This window comes from Mixophyes fleayi, chromosome 6 (genome assembly GCF_038048845.1).
Source record: "Mixophyes fleayi isolate aMixFle1 chromosome 6, aMixFle1.hap1, whole genome shotgun sequence".
In the NCBI taxonomy this organism is placed as follows: Eukaryota; Metazoa; Chordata; class Amphibia; order Anura; family Limnodynastidae; genus Mixophyes; species Mixophyes fleayi.
This window is the reverse complement of record NC_134407.1, coordinates 63,685,435-63,704,846: the sequence shown is the minus strand read 5'-3', so window position 1 is coordinate 63,704,846 and position 19,412 is coordinate 63,685,435. Positions and strand designations below refer to the sequence as shown.

The window sequence follows — 19,412 nt, the reverse complement described above, 5'->3', positions numbered from 1 at the left end:
CCCAAAAGCACTGAGGAGTGCTAAAAATTATTTAGTAGATACTGCTGACAGATATGACTTTTGACAGCCAGAAATATTAATGCACAATTAGGGAGGACACCCCAAAAGCACTGAGGAGTGCTAAAAATTATTTAGTAGATACTGCTGACAGATATGACTTTTGACAGCCAGAAATATTAATGCACAATTAGGGAGGACACCCCAAAAGCACTGAGGAGTGCTAAAAATTATTTAGTAGATACTGCTGACAGATATGACTTTTGACAGCCAGAAATATTAATGCATAATTAGGGAGGACACCCCAAAAGCACTGAGGAGTGCTAAAAATTATTTAGTAGATACTGCTGACAGATATGACTTTTGACAGCCAGAAATATTTATGCACAATTATGGGGGACACCCCAAAAGCGCTGGGGAGTGCCAAATATGAAGAAAAAATAATAAACCTCTATCCTCCTCTCTGCACTAGCGATTTTGGTTAGAGCAATTGCAAGAACAATATTGTATTCTCTGTCCCTGCTCTAATTAGCCTATGACTACACCCTGCTCTCTCCCTCTGTCAAATGGCGATGGATTGCTGTGGAGGCGTGTATTTATAAAGTTGAAGTATCGCGAGAACCGAGCCCCGAGATCCGACGACGTCACAATGACGTTCGGCCTCGATTTGGATTCGGAATGGGCGGGAGAGTACCGAGCTGCTCAGCTCGGTACTCGGATACCCAAAGTTCAGGTGGGTTCGGTTCTCGGAGAACCGGACCCGCCCATCTCTATTAACAAGTAAGTTGTAATCTCTTTAAATACTACATCATGTAAAATACACAAGGATACACACTTAATAGACAGTCGAATGAGAAATCTGTATATATCTACTTATGTCAGATTCTGTAATAAATGATTTATGCATTAGTACTCACAATATTAAAGGTTAAAGTGTAACCTTGTTTGTACATTAAAGTCTGCAATGAGTGTAATAGAGTTCAGTGTCCCTTAAAGACAGATCCTAAAAAGAGAATATCACTCAGGATAGTACAAAGGGCACCAGCGAGCTAGCTCATGGGTAACATGATGTTTTAGTTTTGGCTTATAGATGAGTGTGAAACACTCTAAACAGGATGTCATAGCATTTGCTGTTGGGTGAAAAATCATCATAGTGTTGGCATGTTGTATCAAACTTATGATGGCTTCACATTGGCTTGAGTACCTTTCAATATAAGTGTGATGGCATAATTTTGGCTCATTGGAGTTTGGAACAAGGCATGGGATGTCTGATGCCATGATACTGGCCATGCCACAAGAGAGGTGGTACAATAATAAGCACTTGAAATTAAAATGAATATAGTGTTTTTGACAATGAGTCAAATAAACAAACCAACACAAATAAATATATATATATATATATATATATATATATATATATAAATATATATATATATATATATATATATATATATATATATATATATATATATATATATATTCTGTTTTACATGATGCAAGACCACTTTCTATATATTTACATGTATCCCTTTGTATAGGAGCACTCAAGTGCACCTATCGCCTACACTCATTTTACAAGTCTCTGTGATGTTATTAGGGAATTTTCAGGAATATTGATTTAGCCTACAGAGCAGCTGCATCCACAGTGATTCACCGATCAGAGTGCCATAAGTTGTCTATTGGGGCGGCTTCACAACACAGCTTCAGCTTTATAAAGTAAATAGAGGGCAATGTTCAGTGGTGTAAAGTCTTAGCCGAAGTAAAAACAACATATTAGGTGGGCAGGGTTCTAAAAAATAGTGGGTGTATCTTTACTTGCTGTGTTTTCTTTTATCTTTTTTTTACATTGTTTTAATGGATGCATACATGTATCTGACTGTATAGTCAAACCTAACAATGACCACATTCTTTTGCACAACAAATGACCACCTTTCTCCTACATAGCAGGTGGCTGTCATTTTCCTACACAGAATATTTCCTCTATTATTCTACACAGCAAGTGAACATCATTTTCCTACACGAAAATAGTCTACCATTTTCCCACAAAGAAAAAGACCACAATTCTCATACATAGCATGTGACCAAAATCCTCTACTGAGAAATTACCCCATTTCTCCAACACAGCAAATGACCATTATTCTCTTACACAGCAAATGACCACCACAGAAAATAACACCGAAAATAACCAGCCTTTGTGACCGGTTGCAATACCAGCTACAGATGACAGGTGGCAGTGCTTGGTTAACACTGTCAATTGCACATTCCTTTTCACTTACTGCAATCAGCACTTTCCTAAAGTTCAAGTCAATTAGGACTGAGACCTCACCGGTATGCAGCCTTTACAAGGCAGTCACTCCTATCAATACTTTAATGAGCAAAGATGGAATTTAATTTCTCTGCTGGTGCTCCAAAGAGTCTTGTTTTCTTTACATGTGTATTAACTTTGTCTTTGACCCTTACGACTCTACATTCTCAAACTCATTATCTTCAGCTTTGTTTCTCATGACTTTACCTTCTCCAACAGCTTTGTCTCTCGCGACCCTTTCTCTTAGGACTAAGCATCTTGGCCGGACATGGTGGGTCTCTGATTGTGACCTTGGCTAAGTGGTTCTCTCCCGTGAGCCACCAGCACTGTTGCAGTCCTCTTTTACACAGCAAATTATCACATTCTCCTACTCAGCAAATGACTGCAATTCACTACACAGGAAGTAACTGTTATTATTTTATTCAACAAATGAGCACCATCCAGCTATATAGAAAATTTCCACCCTACACATAAAATAAATACCGTTCTCCTACGCAGGAAATGACCACCATTCTCCTAGACAGTAGAGACACTTGGCAGAACTTCATCCCTTCTTTTTATTGCAGTTCATACAGTTGCTCCTTGCATTTGGAGATCTGCTGCATTACTTGACACAGGGAAACCTGCTCTAGTGGTATGCTAGCATTGTTAGTATTAGGTTATTTGTTTAAGATTGCTTGTCCAAGTTGACATGCTGCTGATATGCAATATATAAAAGTAATATATATTAGCTAACTATGCTTTATTTCAAATCCCACACATCAATCATGCCTATATGAAAAACAATTCATCTTTGAGGACCTTATGTAGAGTTGAACGTAATTTATGAGGAAAATGTTAACACTAAATTGCATTGTTTTAAAAAATGTAATTTGCTTGATATTCACAGCCACAAGTATCTTAAAATATATTGCAAAATGTGTACATTTCAGTAAGATACGCTTAAAGCATACATTAAAAGCATATCAAACATTAAAAGCCTGCCATATCTTAAAAGTATAAATAAATATTGCAGAGTGGGACTCCCTCAAAAAAGGCAAACCAGCTCTAGTGCTGCTAGCCCAGGCTGGTATTGGCAAATTCAGGAGGACAAGAAATGTGGGGTTCCCATGAAGCTTCCAAAACCAGCATTAAACTAGAACTGATGGCACTATAGCAGGAAAACCCTCATCATGGGGTCTCCATGCTATATTATTATTATCAGCCATAGGCAGGTGGGCTGAAATCTTTAGGAGAATCAGGCCTGCAAAAAATATGCTCCCTTCCCCCCCAGGACAAACCAACCTCTGGTTAAGGGATTGTGCTCTAATTAAGTAAAAGAAAACGTTAATATTCCATTTTTTTCCATGGTGCCCTGCAGGTCCCAGCATGCCCAGTCCACATTTAAGCTTTTGGGCATACTGGAACTTGTAATACTACAAGTGACAGAATACCCATGAGTGCCAGGGCATGCTGCCACTTGAGGAACCACCGTATGCCTTTCACCTAGGGATGCTGAAGCCTGTAGTGCACCAGAGAAAAATGTAAATAAAAACATACACATTGATTTAAAAATAGATTTTATTGAAATAAATACACAGCCTGGTTGACCTTTTTGATTTTCTCAACTGATCAGACAGTTGGCACCAGAACCATTGTCATCTTTATGTAAACAATCCAGTCTTGGCAAAATTAAAAACCATAATAGACACCACAGAACTAGCTCTGTTAAGAGCTCTGCTGCACATTAACTCTTATTGGCTGTGCAACAATAATTATATCCGCAGAATTTCCCATACTCGTAGGCATGGCTACACACAGATTTTTCATGATTTTCAGGGCGGCTCCAAAGTATTTATCAGCAGTCTGCTGAATTTTTCATAACTAGCACTTTTGCCAACCAGAGTCATATGGCCTTCTTTGATTTTTTTTTTTCAGCAGTTTTAATTTTGTCGTATTGTAAGAAAATCTAGGCATCTACTTTAGTGAGGAGGATAAAATCAATTTATAGTGTAAAATAGTGTCATTGCACTGCATCAAACTGTAGTAAAAGAGCTATACTAAGAATGAACATAATTTTTCATTGTGGACTGTACTGCTTTAGGTCTTTTGAATAGCGGTACCCAAAAATGTTGGACCGTTTAGAAGGTCCTTAACATGTTTGCATTATAATCGTCAATATGTCGAGTTTAACAGTAGGTTCAAAATTTGCGGCTTGCATTCACCTTTTGCAGTTCATATTATCTGTTTGCAGTTCGTGTTAAAATTTGTATTTTAGCTCTTTCTTTCTTTTTTAACAATATTTTTGGTGAAGTTTTTCAGTTATGGGGGTACAGAAAGCAAAAATAGGAGAAGGAGGGAGGGGGAAAGAACAGACTGCAAAGGGAAGATAGGTACATAGTAAGGGAAAGCACAATAAGATGCATATTACATATACAATAAATTCTCCTATTTAAAACACCATAGAACCACTGGACATATAACACCATCAGTGAGGACCAAAGGAGAACTGACCAAAAGAGCTTAAATGTTGGGGTCTAAGGCAAGACGGGGCCCATGGCCCAGGGCAGAATCTAACTTTAACATAGACAAAGTCCTGTCAGCCAAACTATTTCATATGAGGGGACGATGCAGAGTAGGGCACCCCTCATGTCTCTATTTTGTAACTAAAATGAACTTTAGATATCATTTTCGGGAAGGGTGGGAGAGTAGCAGCCCTCCAGGCCTAGGCTATGGAGGTCCAAGTGACAATGACATTTTTGCCAATCACATATCTATCGCAAGAGGGGAGTTGAGGGGGAAGATGTTGGAGGATCGCCAATTCTGGGGACATAGTAAGTGTTTGTTGGGTGACCTCTCGAATAAGAGCAAACACAACAGACCCTAAAGATTGGGCCACTGGACAACTCCAGAAGATATGATAAGTGTTTCCAACATCACTGCAATTACAGCAACAATATTTGGAGATAGATGGCCACATCTTGTGCAGTTTAGCCAGCATCAAAAAAAGCCTGTGTAATAATTTAAACAACATCTCCGTATGGTTTAAAGAATAGGACATATGGTGAGCATATGCCAAAATGGTCTCTCATTGAGCTGTGGTAAGGATGAGGGGCAAGTCACGCTCCCAATGGATTTGGGAGGGGGAGTTAAAGGGCTCCTCAACATTCCAGATAATTCCATCACAAAATGTGATGTCTGCTTTATTGACTCCCGAAGTTAAGAGATCCAGTGTTTAATTTAGAGAAATTTATAAAAATCATGGGCCGGAAGGTGGTATTGGGTCTGAAGCTACATTAAAGACATAAGGGCCTTGGCTTTATAGAGATGGTTAAGCGTGGTGATATCCAAAGCATTCCAGAGGTCAACGTTAAATTTTGGTATGAGTTTGGCAATTGCGAGAAGGGATATGTTAGAGGTGGGGACAACTACTTCTGCATTAGACATAAAGGTTTTATCCCAAACCACCAAGGAGTCTCTAGTGAATCTAGGTAGATTAGAAGTGGGGGGGCTGCCAAATCCTAGGAACCCAAATCAAGTCAGCCATAGGGAGGAAGGGGTTAAGATGTGATTGAATGCTGGCTAGGAGTCCCGTGGGAAGATTGAGCGGGAGAGCTTCAGATTAGGAGTGTTTAATTTGTAGAAAGATGCTTTGCTATAGCTATCCAGTATTTCACGAAGGGACGGCAACGATGTCTCCAGGTTAGTGGTAAACAATAGCACATCATCCGCCAAGGGTTCAATGGCGAGGAGAAAAATGAAGGGAGTAGGGGGACATCCCTGCCTAGTGCCATTGGAGATCAGAAATTTGTCAGACATAAAGCCTTACGAATCACCCATGCTGAGGGGCCATTATATAAAGCTAAAATAGATTTCGTCCCCAACACCAAAACTGGTCAATATGTGACTTATGCATCCCCAATGGAGTATATCAAATGCCTTTTCGGCATCCAATGATAGTGCTAACAATTCCAACTGGTCCTTATTAGTTTAATCGATAATGTTGATCATGCATCTCGTATTGTTGGATTTTTGGTGCTCAAGGATAAAGCCGGTCTGGTCCGAGTAGATGAGCTTAGGGATAATGGGGTTGAGCCTATTCACGATAAGCTTGACATTAATCCTTAAGTCCGAGTTAAGCAGGGAAATAGGCCAGTAGTTCTGGCGCAGAGTCGGATCCTTTCTGGGCTTCGGTATGGTGACAATATGTGACGCTAAATCTCAGACGGAAAGCTCTCTCTCTCTGTACCCATGTTGTATAACCACTCGCGGATCGGAACTTATTCTGTTTGGAATGTAGTTTAGAAATTATTAGTATAACCGCCGGACACGGATGCTTTATCTTTCGGAATGTCATTTATGACAGCCAGAATCTCAGACCATGGGGCATTCAAAGCTGAACTAGAGGTAGAGTCCAGGGTCAGCAGGTCTAACTCGCTCAAGAAGCCCTCTATGTCACATATCCTGTGTTGAGAGGTTGATTGTCAATTTTTAAGATTATAAAGAGAGGAGTAATAGGCCGTAATCACATTTGCGATATCACGCGGATTAGGAACCCTCATACCCTTATCATCAAGAAGGTGTTTATTCCAAGCCTAGGCTCTTTGACCTCTCAGCTTCATTGCCAAAATCCTGCCTGTCCTCTTGCCAGACACATAAAATAGCTGGCAAAATCTGTTGAGAGCATGTTGAGTCTGTGTCATCAGCAACTATTTGGGACTTCAATTTGCCTATTTCAGATTTAAGGGTTAAATACAGGATGGTTTTATTAAGAGGTTCTAGAGAAAAGACTTTAGTCTCTAAATCCTTTTGGAGATGTTGTTTTGACAACTTAATCTGTGATCCAGTCTGAATGTCTGCACCATAAATAACGTTCTTTAGAGTTCACCAGTAGGTAAAAACCAAAGTGTCCTTCGGGCTATTAGTGAGAATAAATAGGTCAATAGCATCTTTAATAGCAGATTTAAGGCTAGATTTACTAAGCTGCGGGTTTGAAAAAGTGGGGATGTTGCCTATAGCAACCAATCAGATTCTAGCTTTCATTTATTTAGTACCTTCTACAAAATGACAGCTAGAATCTGATTGGTTGCTATAGGCAACATCTCCACTTTTTCAAACCCGTAGCTTAGTAAATCTAGCCCTTAGCCTCTAGTGATGCAAGCAGATGTGGTGACAGGCACTACGGACCAGGGGGAGTAGGCGGACGAGGGTGTTTCCAAAGCCATATTATTGGGGCATGATCCGACCATGACATAGGGAGGATATGAGCAGCATGCGTGTTTTGCTGCAACAACTTATCTGCAAGAATTAAGTCAATACAAGAGTTATGGACTGACGAATAGTATGTAATAACTTTCCTCCAGGGCCATAACCCTCTGTACATCATATAACCCAAATTCCACTAAGAGTTTCCGAGATTGTTTTGTGGAGGATCTATTCATCCTGAGATCTGAGATATTGAAATCACGCAAAATAATTAATTAACCTGCTTTATACTTCCCAATTTCGCCGAAAGTGTTTTGAAGGAAGGGAACATGTTCAGAGTTTAGAGTATAAATGGAAACTATGGTGACCTGAGTGTCCGCAAGCAGGCCTTCAAGGATCAAAAAAACTACCATTTTGTCTTCTATTTTAGTTTTCAGCTGATAAGAAATCTTGGAGTTAATTAGGATGGCTACTAGCTAGTGTGGAAATGGTTGTCACAGAAAAAAGGGGGGACAGCAGCTGAAAAATGAGTCACTTGCACCGCCACTACAACCACCCTATTCTGAGGAATGGAGGATAAGGCTAAATGGCACTTGCCAGGGGAATTAAGACCACTTACATTGATGGAGAGAAATGTAACCATATGGACTGTGGAATGAAAGTGAGGATGAGAAAATTAAAGGCATCAATGAGTAGGTTATATTGGTCATATAACCTATATTTTTCTCTAAGAAAAAAATGTGTTAGGGGGGGTGGCAATGAGCCATGGGAGGGGACGGGAGGAAGAGAAGGTAGAAAAAAAGGAAAAAAATGAAATAAACAACAATATGGGGTTAGATTGTTTGCTGGATTAAATGGTGACCAGCAACATTTTTCATCTGGGATGTGCAGCTTGAACTGTAGTAGTTGCCACCCATACCCGATAAGAAAACTAAAATTGAGAGGTAACGGCAGGAAATGTTGTCGGCCACAGCTGAACTATGCTAACCTAATAAACAGTAGAAAAGTAACATAAGAACACTAAGGGGTATATTTACTAAACTGAGGGTTTGAAAAAGTGGAGATGTTGCGTATAGCAACCAATCAAATTCTAGCTGTCATTTTGTAGAATGTTCTAAATAAATAATAATTAGAACCTGATTGGTTGCTATAGGCAACATCTCCACTTTTTCAAACCCGCAGTTTAGTAAACATACCCCTAAGAGTATTAGTCCTGCAGTAGAGCTTGTGTAGCTTACTACAGAAGAACACTCATACTGCTGCATTCGCTGGTCAGGAGGTTGTGGAAAAGCGTTCATGAGGGGTTTCCTCCGAAGGCACAGCTGAGGCACATTGGTAGGCAAATGCATAGGATCATAGCAATGGCTAAGGTCAGAAAGGAGGGGGGCAGCTGTAAAAAAGAGAAAGCACATACAGTTTGCCATAGGTCTCCAGATACTTTCTCCCCTTCAGTTGTAAGCTCGTATGAGCAGGGCCCCCTTTCCTTTCTGTCTCCATACCTGTTCTTCCACTCCTTCTCTACTGTATTTGCCTGCCTGGAGTTTCTGGAGTACTGGTACTTTGTGTTTATTGTTCTGTACTGTTTTACCCTGTATAATCTACTGTTCGTACTGTGTACGGCTCTGCGGAAACCTTGTGGCGCCTTACAAATAAATGATAATAATAATAATAATACTTTACCCTATTCTCTCCGAACTGGGGTCAAGGGGCTGAATCCAAAAAGGAAGTCTGGATATCCCATGACTTCTGAGTTGAACACCCTCCTGCACTGCAATGATGATGTTAGAGATAGTCCGCTGGATAATTAATTCAACTGGAAAGCCCCTTCAGTAGATGATCACCTAGTCTCGCAGGGCCTTCATGAAGGTTTGGTAGGATCTCTGTTTAGCTATAGTGGTGGCTGAAAAGTCTGGAAATAACTGGATATCAGAAAGGAAGTCGGCTGGCAATCTGCTTTCAGCATGCTTTACTTGATGTGAAACAAATGCAATCTCAGCAAAGTGTCTTGGGGGTACCCCCTCTAGGCCACACCTCGATTTAGGCAGCCTATGGATACGATCGATAAATAGCTCCTGGTTAGAGGCTGTAGGGAGTAATTTTTGGAACATCTCCGTAGCAAAGATTGATTGATGCCATGAGTCTTGACATCTTGTCTGCGATCTGGACATTCAAACAGAGGACCCACTGCTCTAGTTGGTCATGAGATATGCGCAAAGTGTTGTGCAAGGCAACAAGTTCTTCAATCTTGTCTTCAATGCGCGATGTCCTATCACCTAGAGCCATGACTCTGCTTTAATATCTCGAATGGAGGATCTCATTTCTAAGACAAGTTGAGATTTTAAAGAAGCAAGAATCAACAGCATGATCCTGATGGTGAGAAGACCATCGGGATCTGCTTAAGAGAGAAGATGGAGAGAGGAGAGGGTGTAGAAGATCGTTGGCAGTCACTATTTTAATCATTGTGAGAGTCCTTACTCTTAAAGAGTCCAGCAGAGGAAGATAAAGCTTGTGGTCTAAAGAACTGAACTGAAGATGCAGGTTTGGATGGTTTGAGCTTTTTCAGGGTGATAATGGACGCAGAAGGCGAAGTTGTAGTAATGTAGTGCACAATGGCTCAGTGAATGCAAAACATACACAAGATGTGTATAGCCGAAAGACGTGGCAAAGACAATTGCAGAGAAATTAAAAGTAGGCATGATTGGAAAACTCATTGGTAGATTGAACCAGAAGTCATCCTGTTGGATTGGCACAATATCTGTGATGAATTGCAGCATATGTATCGTGTAGAACTCCAATGAGATGGTATCAAGTAGCGGTAGAATACAAATATATGGGTTCATGTAAGACCACAAAATTTATAGTATGGTATGGCAAAATAGCACACATCTCAACTATCAATACGGGCAAATGGCAAGTAGTACCGTAGGTAGGCTTGGTGGTGACCCCAATGTAGGGAATGAGGTGTTATTATATGGAATATTACAGGCTCAAATCTGCCAGGCAGTGTAGCATTGAGTGCAGGGTCTTCAGCCCTGAGGTGTCCGCTAGGGTAGACAGGGACTTGAGCCATGGGCTGAAATGAGGCTGGTCATGGGGGACCCTGGGAGTTAGGCAGAGTGTTTTGATAGCCAGGAGGCTAAGGCTGCAGAGCACCTCCGCCAGGCAGAGGTGCAGATAGTAAAGGAGCCAGTGAATTCTATGGGAGCACTATAGACCTGGGATCCAGGCCAGAAGTAGGCCTTTCATCCATGTTTTTGGATGAGGGATGGACCCAGGACAGACCCCTTCTTCCTAATCAATATTGAATATGGTGTCCACAGCCAATATGGAGTCTGCGGTTCTAGATTGAGCATTCGGCCTTCTAGTGGTGGTTTCTCCCCAATGGTTAGCGGCAGGTATGTACATGTGCAGTGCGGAGTACTTTAGCAGGAGCGCGCATCCAGATGCCACTGAGTGTTGGGGGTAGCACACTAAGCAGGCCGTGGTATTCGTGTATGCTGGAGGAGTCCGACCATGACCCGACGAGAAGCTCAAAGGAGTCCCAAGAATGTAGAGGGGTTGTCAATGAGTTTGGCCCACGGCCAGACAGGGTGAGACACTACTAAACAGGTCTTAGGTGCCACGATGGACAGGGCTCCGTTTAGGTGCGACTACACAAGATGGTGTTCAGATCATGCCCATATATTTACCTCCTTAAAAATAAAACAGCTCTGTTAATAATATTGTTAATAGTAATAATATATATATATATATATATATATATATATATATACATATCAAGTACATTTTTTTCATTATCAAGTCAATTTTTGTCAAGTGACAAGAACACAGCTACCCCTCCTGTTTCTGTAGGAGCAATGGTACTGGAGACTGGAGAATGACAGGAACAGTGCTACCCCTGTTTCTGTGTGAGCAATGGAGCTGGAATTCCTGGGGAGGGAGGTACTTATGGAATCCAAGCTGCAGTATTTCTTGTTACTTTCTACATCATATTATATAATAATCAGAGGATTTTATGACTTCTGAATTCTACCATTTAATATGTTATTTGCTCAATTAGATATTCAAATAAGATAGTAGACATATTAAGTTGTTAGTTTGTTCCAACATGAAATCCAACTCACTATCCATACATTTAAATAGGGCAACATTATATCCCTTAAATAGGAATGAACACCAGACAAACTAATTATATCCAGCAAAGTGAAACAAATTGTTGAAAAAAGGGAACAACACAATGAGGGAATTACTGATAGAGTATGCCTGGTGTTAATCCCAGCTTTAACCTTCTTCAGGATTCTGGTTTGTGAGGTCAATGATTTTTAAAAGAAACCATGTATGTTTGATTGCTGCCTGTTACCTGGTGTTTTGCTTTGAATAACCTGTTAAAGGAGCTGATGTTGAAAAGTTCTTTCAACCCTGCTATTGTGATTGCTTCTCAGAGACTCTCTGAAACAGTGTTTCTGCACTGGTTAAGATTTTTATGGGTAGATTACACAACATCCTTGTTTTATGGTTCTGTTTTATTAAACAAATATAATAAAACAAAATGTGATGCCGACATTTAAAAATATATATTATTCCCTTGTGTGCTTCATTTTAGAAAGTGCGAAATTACAAAATCCTAGTCGAAAGCAGTCTGTGTCCAGAAGTTTGAAGCATCTTTTCCACTCATCAAACAAATTTGTCAAGACATTAAAGAGGTTGGTTACATCTGATTTGGCAAATACAATCTAAAATGTTTTTTTGTGAAACATTTTTTAATTATTATTTCTATATTTTTTTTCTGAACAAATGACTATTAATTAAAAAAATGTTTGTTATATGCATTCACACAAGAGTGAATTTGCTGCCTTTTGTCTATCTGGTAATATTTGTTTGCTTTAAAAAAAAAATAGAAAACCTTAAACATACCTCTACTACTACTACTACTACTACTACTACTACTACTACTACTACTACTATTACTACTGCTAATAATAGCAATAATAATAATAATAATAATAATAATAATAATAATAATATGGGTAAAAATTACATCTGCATGTGGCATAGTTTTCATGGCACTCACATGAGGGTCAGAACTTGGCTGTATTTTGCAAACATGTCCAAGAGATTATTTAAAGTCTTGTTCAATTGGTAACTATTTGTGAAGATACCCAGGGATGTTCCTTTCATAAAGCAAGGTGAGAATCTAGGGCCTGATTCATTAAGGATCTTAACTTAAGACACTTCTTATTTCAGTCTCCTAGACAAAACCATGTTACAATGCAAGGGGTGCAAATTAGTATTCTGTTTTGCATGTAAGTTAAATACTGACTGTTTTTTCATGTAGCACACAAATATCAACTTTAAATTTCAGTGTTATATGAAAAAACAGTCAGTAATTAATTTATGTGCAAAACAGAATACTAATTTGCACCCCTTGCATTGTACCATGGTTTTGTCCAGGAGACTGAAATAAGAAGTTTCTTAAGTTAAGATCCTTAATGAATCAGGCCCCTAGTCTCAGCCAGCGCCACCTAGGTGTGGCAGAAACAAGGTTCTCAACTCTCCTCCCAGTCTGTAACATGCCTCTCCGTACTTCCTCTGTCACCAGTCGCACCCTGCAGTAGCGAGCACGTTACTGACAGAGAGAAGTTGGGGTAGGAGAGAGAGGATGAACTCCTCCTCCTCCTCTTCTGGTACTCCTCCCATTATGTCAGACACTATGTGCTGTGACTGGGCTAAAGCAAGGAATGCAGTGTACAACTGCTACTTGGAACAACAGAATTTAATAGGCCGTTGAAGATACCCAGTCCCATGTCATATCAGAAATTCAACCTGAAGCGCATTTACATTTAATATTGTTTTGGAACAATAAAAGTAATTAAATAAAATATTATATGCTTGTTATTTCAATTTATTTTATGTTGGCGTATGTATGTGTGTCCACCAGGGATTAAAAGTGAAATAAAAGTGTGTATATTTAGCTTAAATTTGACAATATCTGCTATATATTTTTCCCTTCTGGTAATATCTTTGGCACAATAGGTCACTATTTAATAATATATGTGATAAAACTGTATGCTCTTGTGTCTTGAATTGTTATTGACATGTTTTGTCTTGTGACTGTCTGATGTTTCCCTTGCAGGGGTTTATACATAGCTGTGATATTTTATTATAAAGATAACATGTTAGTAACCAATGAAGATCATATTCCGATTGTAGAAATTGATGATTCTTGCACCAGCTCTATTACGCAAGATTTCCTCTGGTTTACAAAGGTAATTTTTATTCCCCTTACTTTATAGTCTCATTTTTACTCCATATATAACATGTATGTTGATTACATATCAAATAGCTTTAATCAGTATCATATGTATGCTTAAATAAAAATTGCATGTCGATTCCTAGTGATGGTGTGACCAGATGAATTTATGGTGTTAGCAATATCCATTGATTTATGTATCTATGTCTTTATGAGGAACAATCAAAAGAACAGGTTTTGGAAGGGTATGAATAACAGAATACACCTTTAAAGCATACTCGCCAACTTTTTACACCTCTCCTCTGGTATAGTGTGAGGACGGAAGTGGGATGGATGCGACAAATTGCATCATTTTGGCCCATCCTGCAAAGCAAAGGCGTTAAATTATCATTTTCGCACAGGGGATGGGGCGAAAATGACGCAATTCACAGTGGATTGCGTCATGAAGGCTCCCATCCGACCCACTTAACTAGGAAGTGGGCAGGGTGGACAGGATATGGGAGAATGGCCTGCTCACCCAAGACTCTGGGTGCCTACTCGGAATTCTGGAGTCCCCCGAAATACTGGTAGAGTAGACAAGTATGCTGTAAATAAAATATTTTACAAGCAAAATGTCAGTTGTTATTATGGTTATTTTACATGTTTGACAACTCAAATGTTTCTGTTGGCTCTATTGGAGGCTTATGCCCTCTACAACAGTACCCCATGCCACTTTGGAAAATTAATGACCATTTAACCATGGTTACTCAAACTTGGAAAACAGTACATGGATCTAGTAAATTATTCAGATTGTCAGGATTCTTTTCCATGCAAGGAATGGCAGATACGTGTGGTTTTTGCATTGCCTTCCTCTGGATCAACAATATAAGACAAAAAAATGTCCTCCAATCTGTAACCATGTAACTGTGAACAGCATTGACTGTTTCCATGAGTTTAGATGCTAAGGAGTGTCCGTTTATTTTACAATATATCTGCCAAATGGCAGCAACAGCCATGTCTTCATCTCAACTGCCAATGTAGTTATTTGACATTGTTAGCCCCAAGCTGGTGAATGTAGGGCTAGTTCTTCTATAGAGACCGTTGGTTGCTAAAACCTACTACAAAGCACTGGGACTCCTCCCAACCCATCTATCGTGTGGGAGCTGGGTTCATTAACAAGATTGAGATTTTTCCACCCCAATGGTCCTAGCACAAGGTACAAGGGTTCCTAAGACCTATGGAAATTGTACCAAAATAGTAAAGAATTTTTTTTTACTAAAAACACTCCCCAAACCATCATTATTCATTTTTATACATACAAAATAAAATATAATTTCCTTCTTTTATAGGCTGTTAAAATCCTCTTTAAACAAATACCTACCTACTTATGCCCTGCAGAGCAGTGACATTCAAGCAATCACAAGTGAATAGGGAAGCTGCGCATGTGCAGCACTTCCACTTCCGTGCATGCACAGTGAAGCAGCAAATATGCTTCATGACGCATGTGTCGATACTAGGCAGGGCGCCAGAGAACCCAGCACTTGCCCTTGATTGACGCAATATGGCTATGGCCAAGAGGAACTGAGACTCCTCACCGGACAGCCAATCACACACATTTTACCATGATTGACTCTTGTGATTAGCTCCCATTCACAATCCAGTCCATTACAAATATGCTTGTGGCTCCTGGATATAGTAAATTGCCTTGATGGCAGAGACCCCTGTCTATTATACTGTTATTAAAATGCTATTGCAAAGTTGTAAATATAATATTTTTTATGTTCTGATGGATGGTGCTTGGCTAACACATGCTCCTCATTTTGTGCCTTATTCATTAAGGCACTCAAAATTAACATATTGTGCATCATCATTAGCAGCAGCAGCAGCTATTTATATAGCGGCACTAATTCCGCAGCGCTGTACAGAGAACTCACTCACATCATTGTGTATCTCCTTTTATAATCACATATATATGACATACGAAACACATCTGGTTAGCAACACTCTTTATATGTAATTAATAACTGTTCTTCCAGATAGGCTAAAGGTTGCACTTTTTAAATGATTTGCTCACTTCTCCGAATGTCCCTTTATTCAGGACATTTTAATTACTTGTTCTTATAGAGTTTTGACTGCAGCTTTTCATGTATCTTTTTTACAGCTGTCAAGCATGTGGGATGACATCAGGTGGCTGCGGCAGAGTATGTCGATATCAATGTCCTCCTCCACCGTCCTACAGGCCAGGCAGAAGATGTTGGCAGCAGCTGCTCAGCTTCAGGTTGGGACTATTGCACAGTAAAGATGAATCTGTACCACCAAAGTGGTATTTATTGTTGTCCAGCTTGTAATTGGGTAAACAATGAGATATCCTCCCCTTAAATGGGTTTCACACATCCGTCTCTTACTTCTTGGAGTAATGTCAGAAGGGTTCTGTCAAGTGTGAACATTGTGCATTTCCAGCCAACAAAATGCAGAGTTCTGTAGTTATCAGTAGTTTCCATTCTGACAGATACCATTCAGTGGGAAATCATGTTGTACAAAAGTGCTTCACATCGCTATAGTGGAAGAATAATGTATTTTGGGAATTGAATCACTCTTGTTTGATAGGAAAAAAAGTGTTTCCCATTGAAGGCTACATATTAAATTTGGAGATTCTAACAGTTTTAGAACCCTGCAAAAATGAGACATTCAAATCCACTCATCTGACCCTTCCCTTTAAATTCTTTGTTTGCACCTGCTGCATAAACATTAATTTCTTAAAATAGGTTTAACAGAAACACATGTATCCTGCAAGTTTCTGTGCTTTGTGAAGGTTATGGTTATGTATATTCACTTTTTTGTATTCATTTGCATAGGCATGTGCGTGTTTGTACAGCTATGGCAAAACCAAATCTGCTTCCAGCCTCATAATATGTGACCTTCAAACTGAAAATTTAAGTTTGTGCAACATTCACCTATTTTCATGCACTTATGAGACCTAAATATTTTAAATGCGGCTTTCATCATGACAAAGGCACTTTGTTTTCTATGTGTATTAGGCATCCTGTCTACTCTACTGAATACACTGCAGACAGCTATCCAGTGCTTGGAATGGCTGTAGTAGGTTATGATATCTTGCAGTTGGAGATGAGCAAATCTGTGACAACATTTTGCGGTAATTACATTTGGTGAAAGGCCACTTAGCAGGAGTGTGAAGTTCCAGGGACACCAGTTTTCAATTCCGCAGAACGGCTGGCTATTCCTCACAGAGTTTCTACTCTATGAATAGAGCTGGGATGACGATGGACAATTTATTCTGCTGGTAAATTTGGGCAGAACAAAACTGATGGGGAAAATTTCACGCAGGAATCTCTTATCTCTTTTCAGAATAAGTAAAAGTGTACATTTATAAATGCTTCAAGATGGCATTTCATATTGAATCAACATGTATTTCAGGTTTAGTGGCTTAGCAAGCTGTTAACAGCCTTCTTATAACAGAAGGCATTCACCTGCATACATGTAGTTTATAACAACCAGCATTATACCATAGAACCAAAGGATAAAGGAGGTATTGTGGGCTAGAGACCTGCACATTGCTGCTGGCTTGTTCCTTCAGACTAACCTTGCATTCTAAATCAATGTTTTATTAGCATGAATATAGTCTGAGATGCAGTGCCTTAAATCTAACGTGCAGACAGCCTCTCTTGATCTTATTAGTGTAAAATATGGACTCTTTCGTTCAGCTGTATAGGGTGTGGAGAACATCTGAGCAGTGCTTCTGTTTAGGTTAAAGTGAGATGGGATAGGAAAAGCTTGAGAGTGCTCCAGTATACATTATGCTCTCATATGTATCCATGCTATCAGGACTGGATTACCTATTATGTGACCTAGCCCCCTCCCCCCCCCCCCCTGCCATCCTGATAACCTAACCCTTTCTTGTCCAGAGCACCAGGATTTAGGAAGGAGGCGAGCGTAGCCTCATGAGTCTACTGGCAGTGCTACAGCATCTATAGTTTAGTCCGTTGCTATATTTTTCAACAAAGTGCATATCACATAGGCCAGGAACAGGTATGTGCTGCTGCACCAGCCCATGCCTCTGTTTCTATGTGTGCTTAATTCTTCCTATCAGGACTCAACACACCTTCTTTTGACATTTGGTCAGCCTCACAGTAATCTGAGCTGACATCACTTGTGAAACCTCACACTTGCGGGGAGTTAAGTATTTTTAATAAAACTTACTTTTTTAATTTCTTAATAAAACTTGAATAAAATAACTGAATCAGACCAGTATTATGCCAACTGTTGCCCTCCAGCTGTTGTGGAACTGCAAGCCCCAGCGTGGTATGCTGGGCCAGGCTGTAACTCCAGCACAACTGGAGGGCAACAGGTTGCCTAATACTGGTCTGCTTCAGAAGAACTGGCATTTTGACAGGGTTAGTTGCAGGGGAAACCAATGTCTTGCCTGGGGCCCCATGGGATCTTAATCTGATTCTGCATACTATGAAACCAGTGGTTCTAGATACATGGCAGGGGAAGGTAAGGAACAATTTGTATGTCTCTAAGTTCTTAATTGTTATGTTCTGTCGGATAATGCTAGTTGTTATAAACCAGCTATGAGCATGTGCATTCCTTCTGTTATAAGAATGATCTCATTGCTCGGGTACTCTAATCACACAGCAGAAGTTATTGGTCATATTCTTTCAGTGATGAGAGATTGAAACAGGTTGTATGCAAAATGCATTTGAGACTCTGTAGCCTTGTATAAGTGCATGACATTAAACCCCAAATTCTGGCTGCTTTTCTTTATAAAAAGGACAGGTAAAGAGCAATTTGCATTTTTTTTTACAAATCACTCTTCTGATAATCTTTAAAAATTCATTTTTAGGTTTTGTGAAATAATGTAATTTTTATAAGTTACCTATCTAAGCCCAGAATGCCTTATTCTCTTAACGTCTTCCTAGGTCACCAAAATATTCCCTTTTATTTTGCTTATATACTCAATATAACAATATTTAAAAAATAAAATAAAATAAGAAAATAAGTTAATATTATATTAATGAGAATTAAAAGTAATCATATGATTTAAAACAATCAGAGTACTCATTACAGGGTTTTCAGTCGATTATTGGGCTAATCACACGATAACGACCTTTCAGCCCGATATCGCATTAGTGTGTACACTCTAACGATGAACGATTATCATTCAATAGTACATCGTATCATTTCATTTATTTTTAAACTGAACTAAAAATGTTGTTCAACCATGGAACGATGTTGGTGCACTCATGACCAGCAGTGTCCATAGATCTCTATGGCATGTGCAGAGTCATGATCTTTTCAGCCGATGGTTTTGACAGAGGAAGAGCACAGATCTGAAGGTAAATTGTGTAAAATGTGTTTAGTGTGTACACATGAATCGGCATGCTGATCGGGACTTTTTTTATTTTTTGTAATCGTTAATGTTTTCGAATCGGGAGAAATTTTCTGTAGCGTATACTGTAGCGTATAGTGTCAGTGTCCTCCAGATCTGCTTTTATTGTTCACCTATACAAACTGCATCTGAAGCAGTTAATATTTATCAATACAGAGAACACATGATTTAATTTGATACAGGCTTCTCTCTGTATTTATGTCTCTTATTTGTAATCCACAAAATTATATTTGTGATCTGACAAACTCAGAGCCGTATGTCAACAGGGCAATTCTGCTTGCAAGACC

At 39.4% G+C, this 19,412-nt stretch overlaps 1 protein-coding gene across 1 annotated transcript in view; it reads left to right on the top strand.

The window, feature by feature from the left end:
• The window catches only part of ANKFN1 (ankyrin repeat and fibronectin type III domain containing 1), a 396,769-nt gene that overhangs the window by 232,101 nt on the left and 145,256 nt on the right, over positions 1-19,412 (top strand). Inside the window, exons 9-11 of the mRNA XM_075216743.1 lie at positions 12,090-12,189; positions 13,620-13,752; positions 15,877-15,993. Of these exons, the coding sequence (XP_075072844.1) occupies positions 12,090-12,189; positions 13,620-13,752; positions 15,877-15,993 (350 nt within the window). The remainder of the gene's footprint in view (positions 1-12,089; positions 12,190-13,619; positions 13,753-15,876; positions 15,994-19,412) is intronic.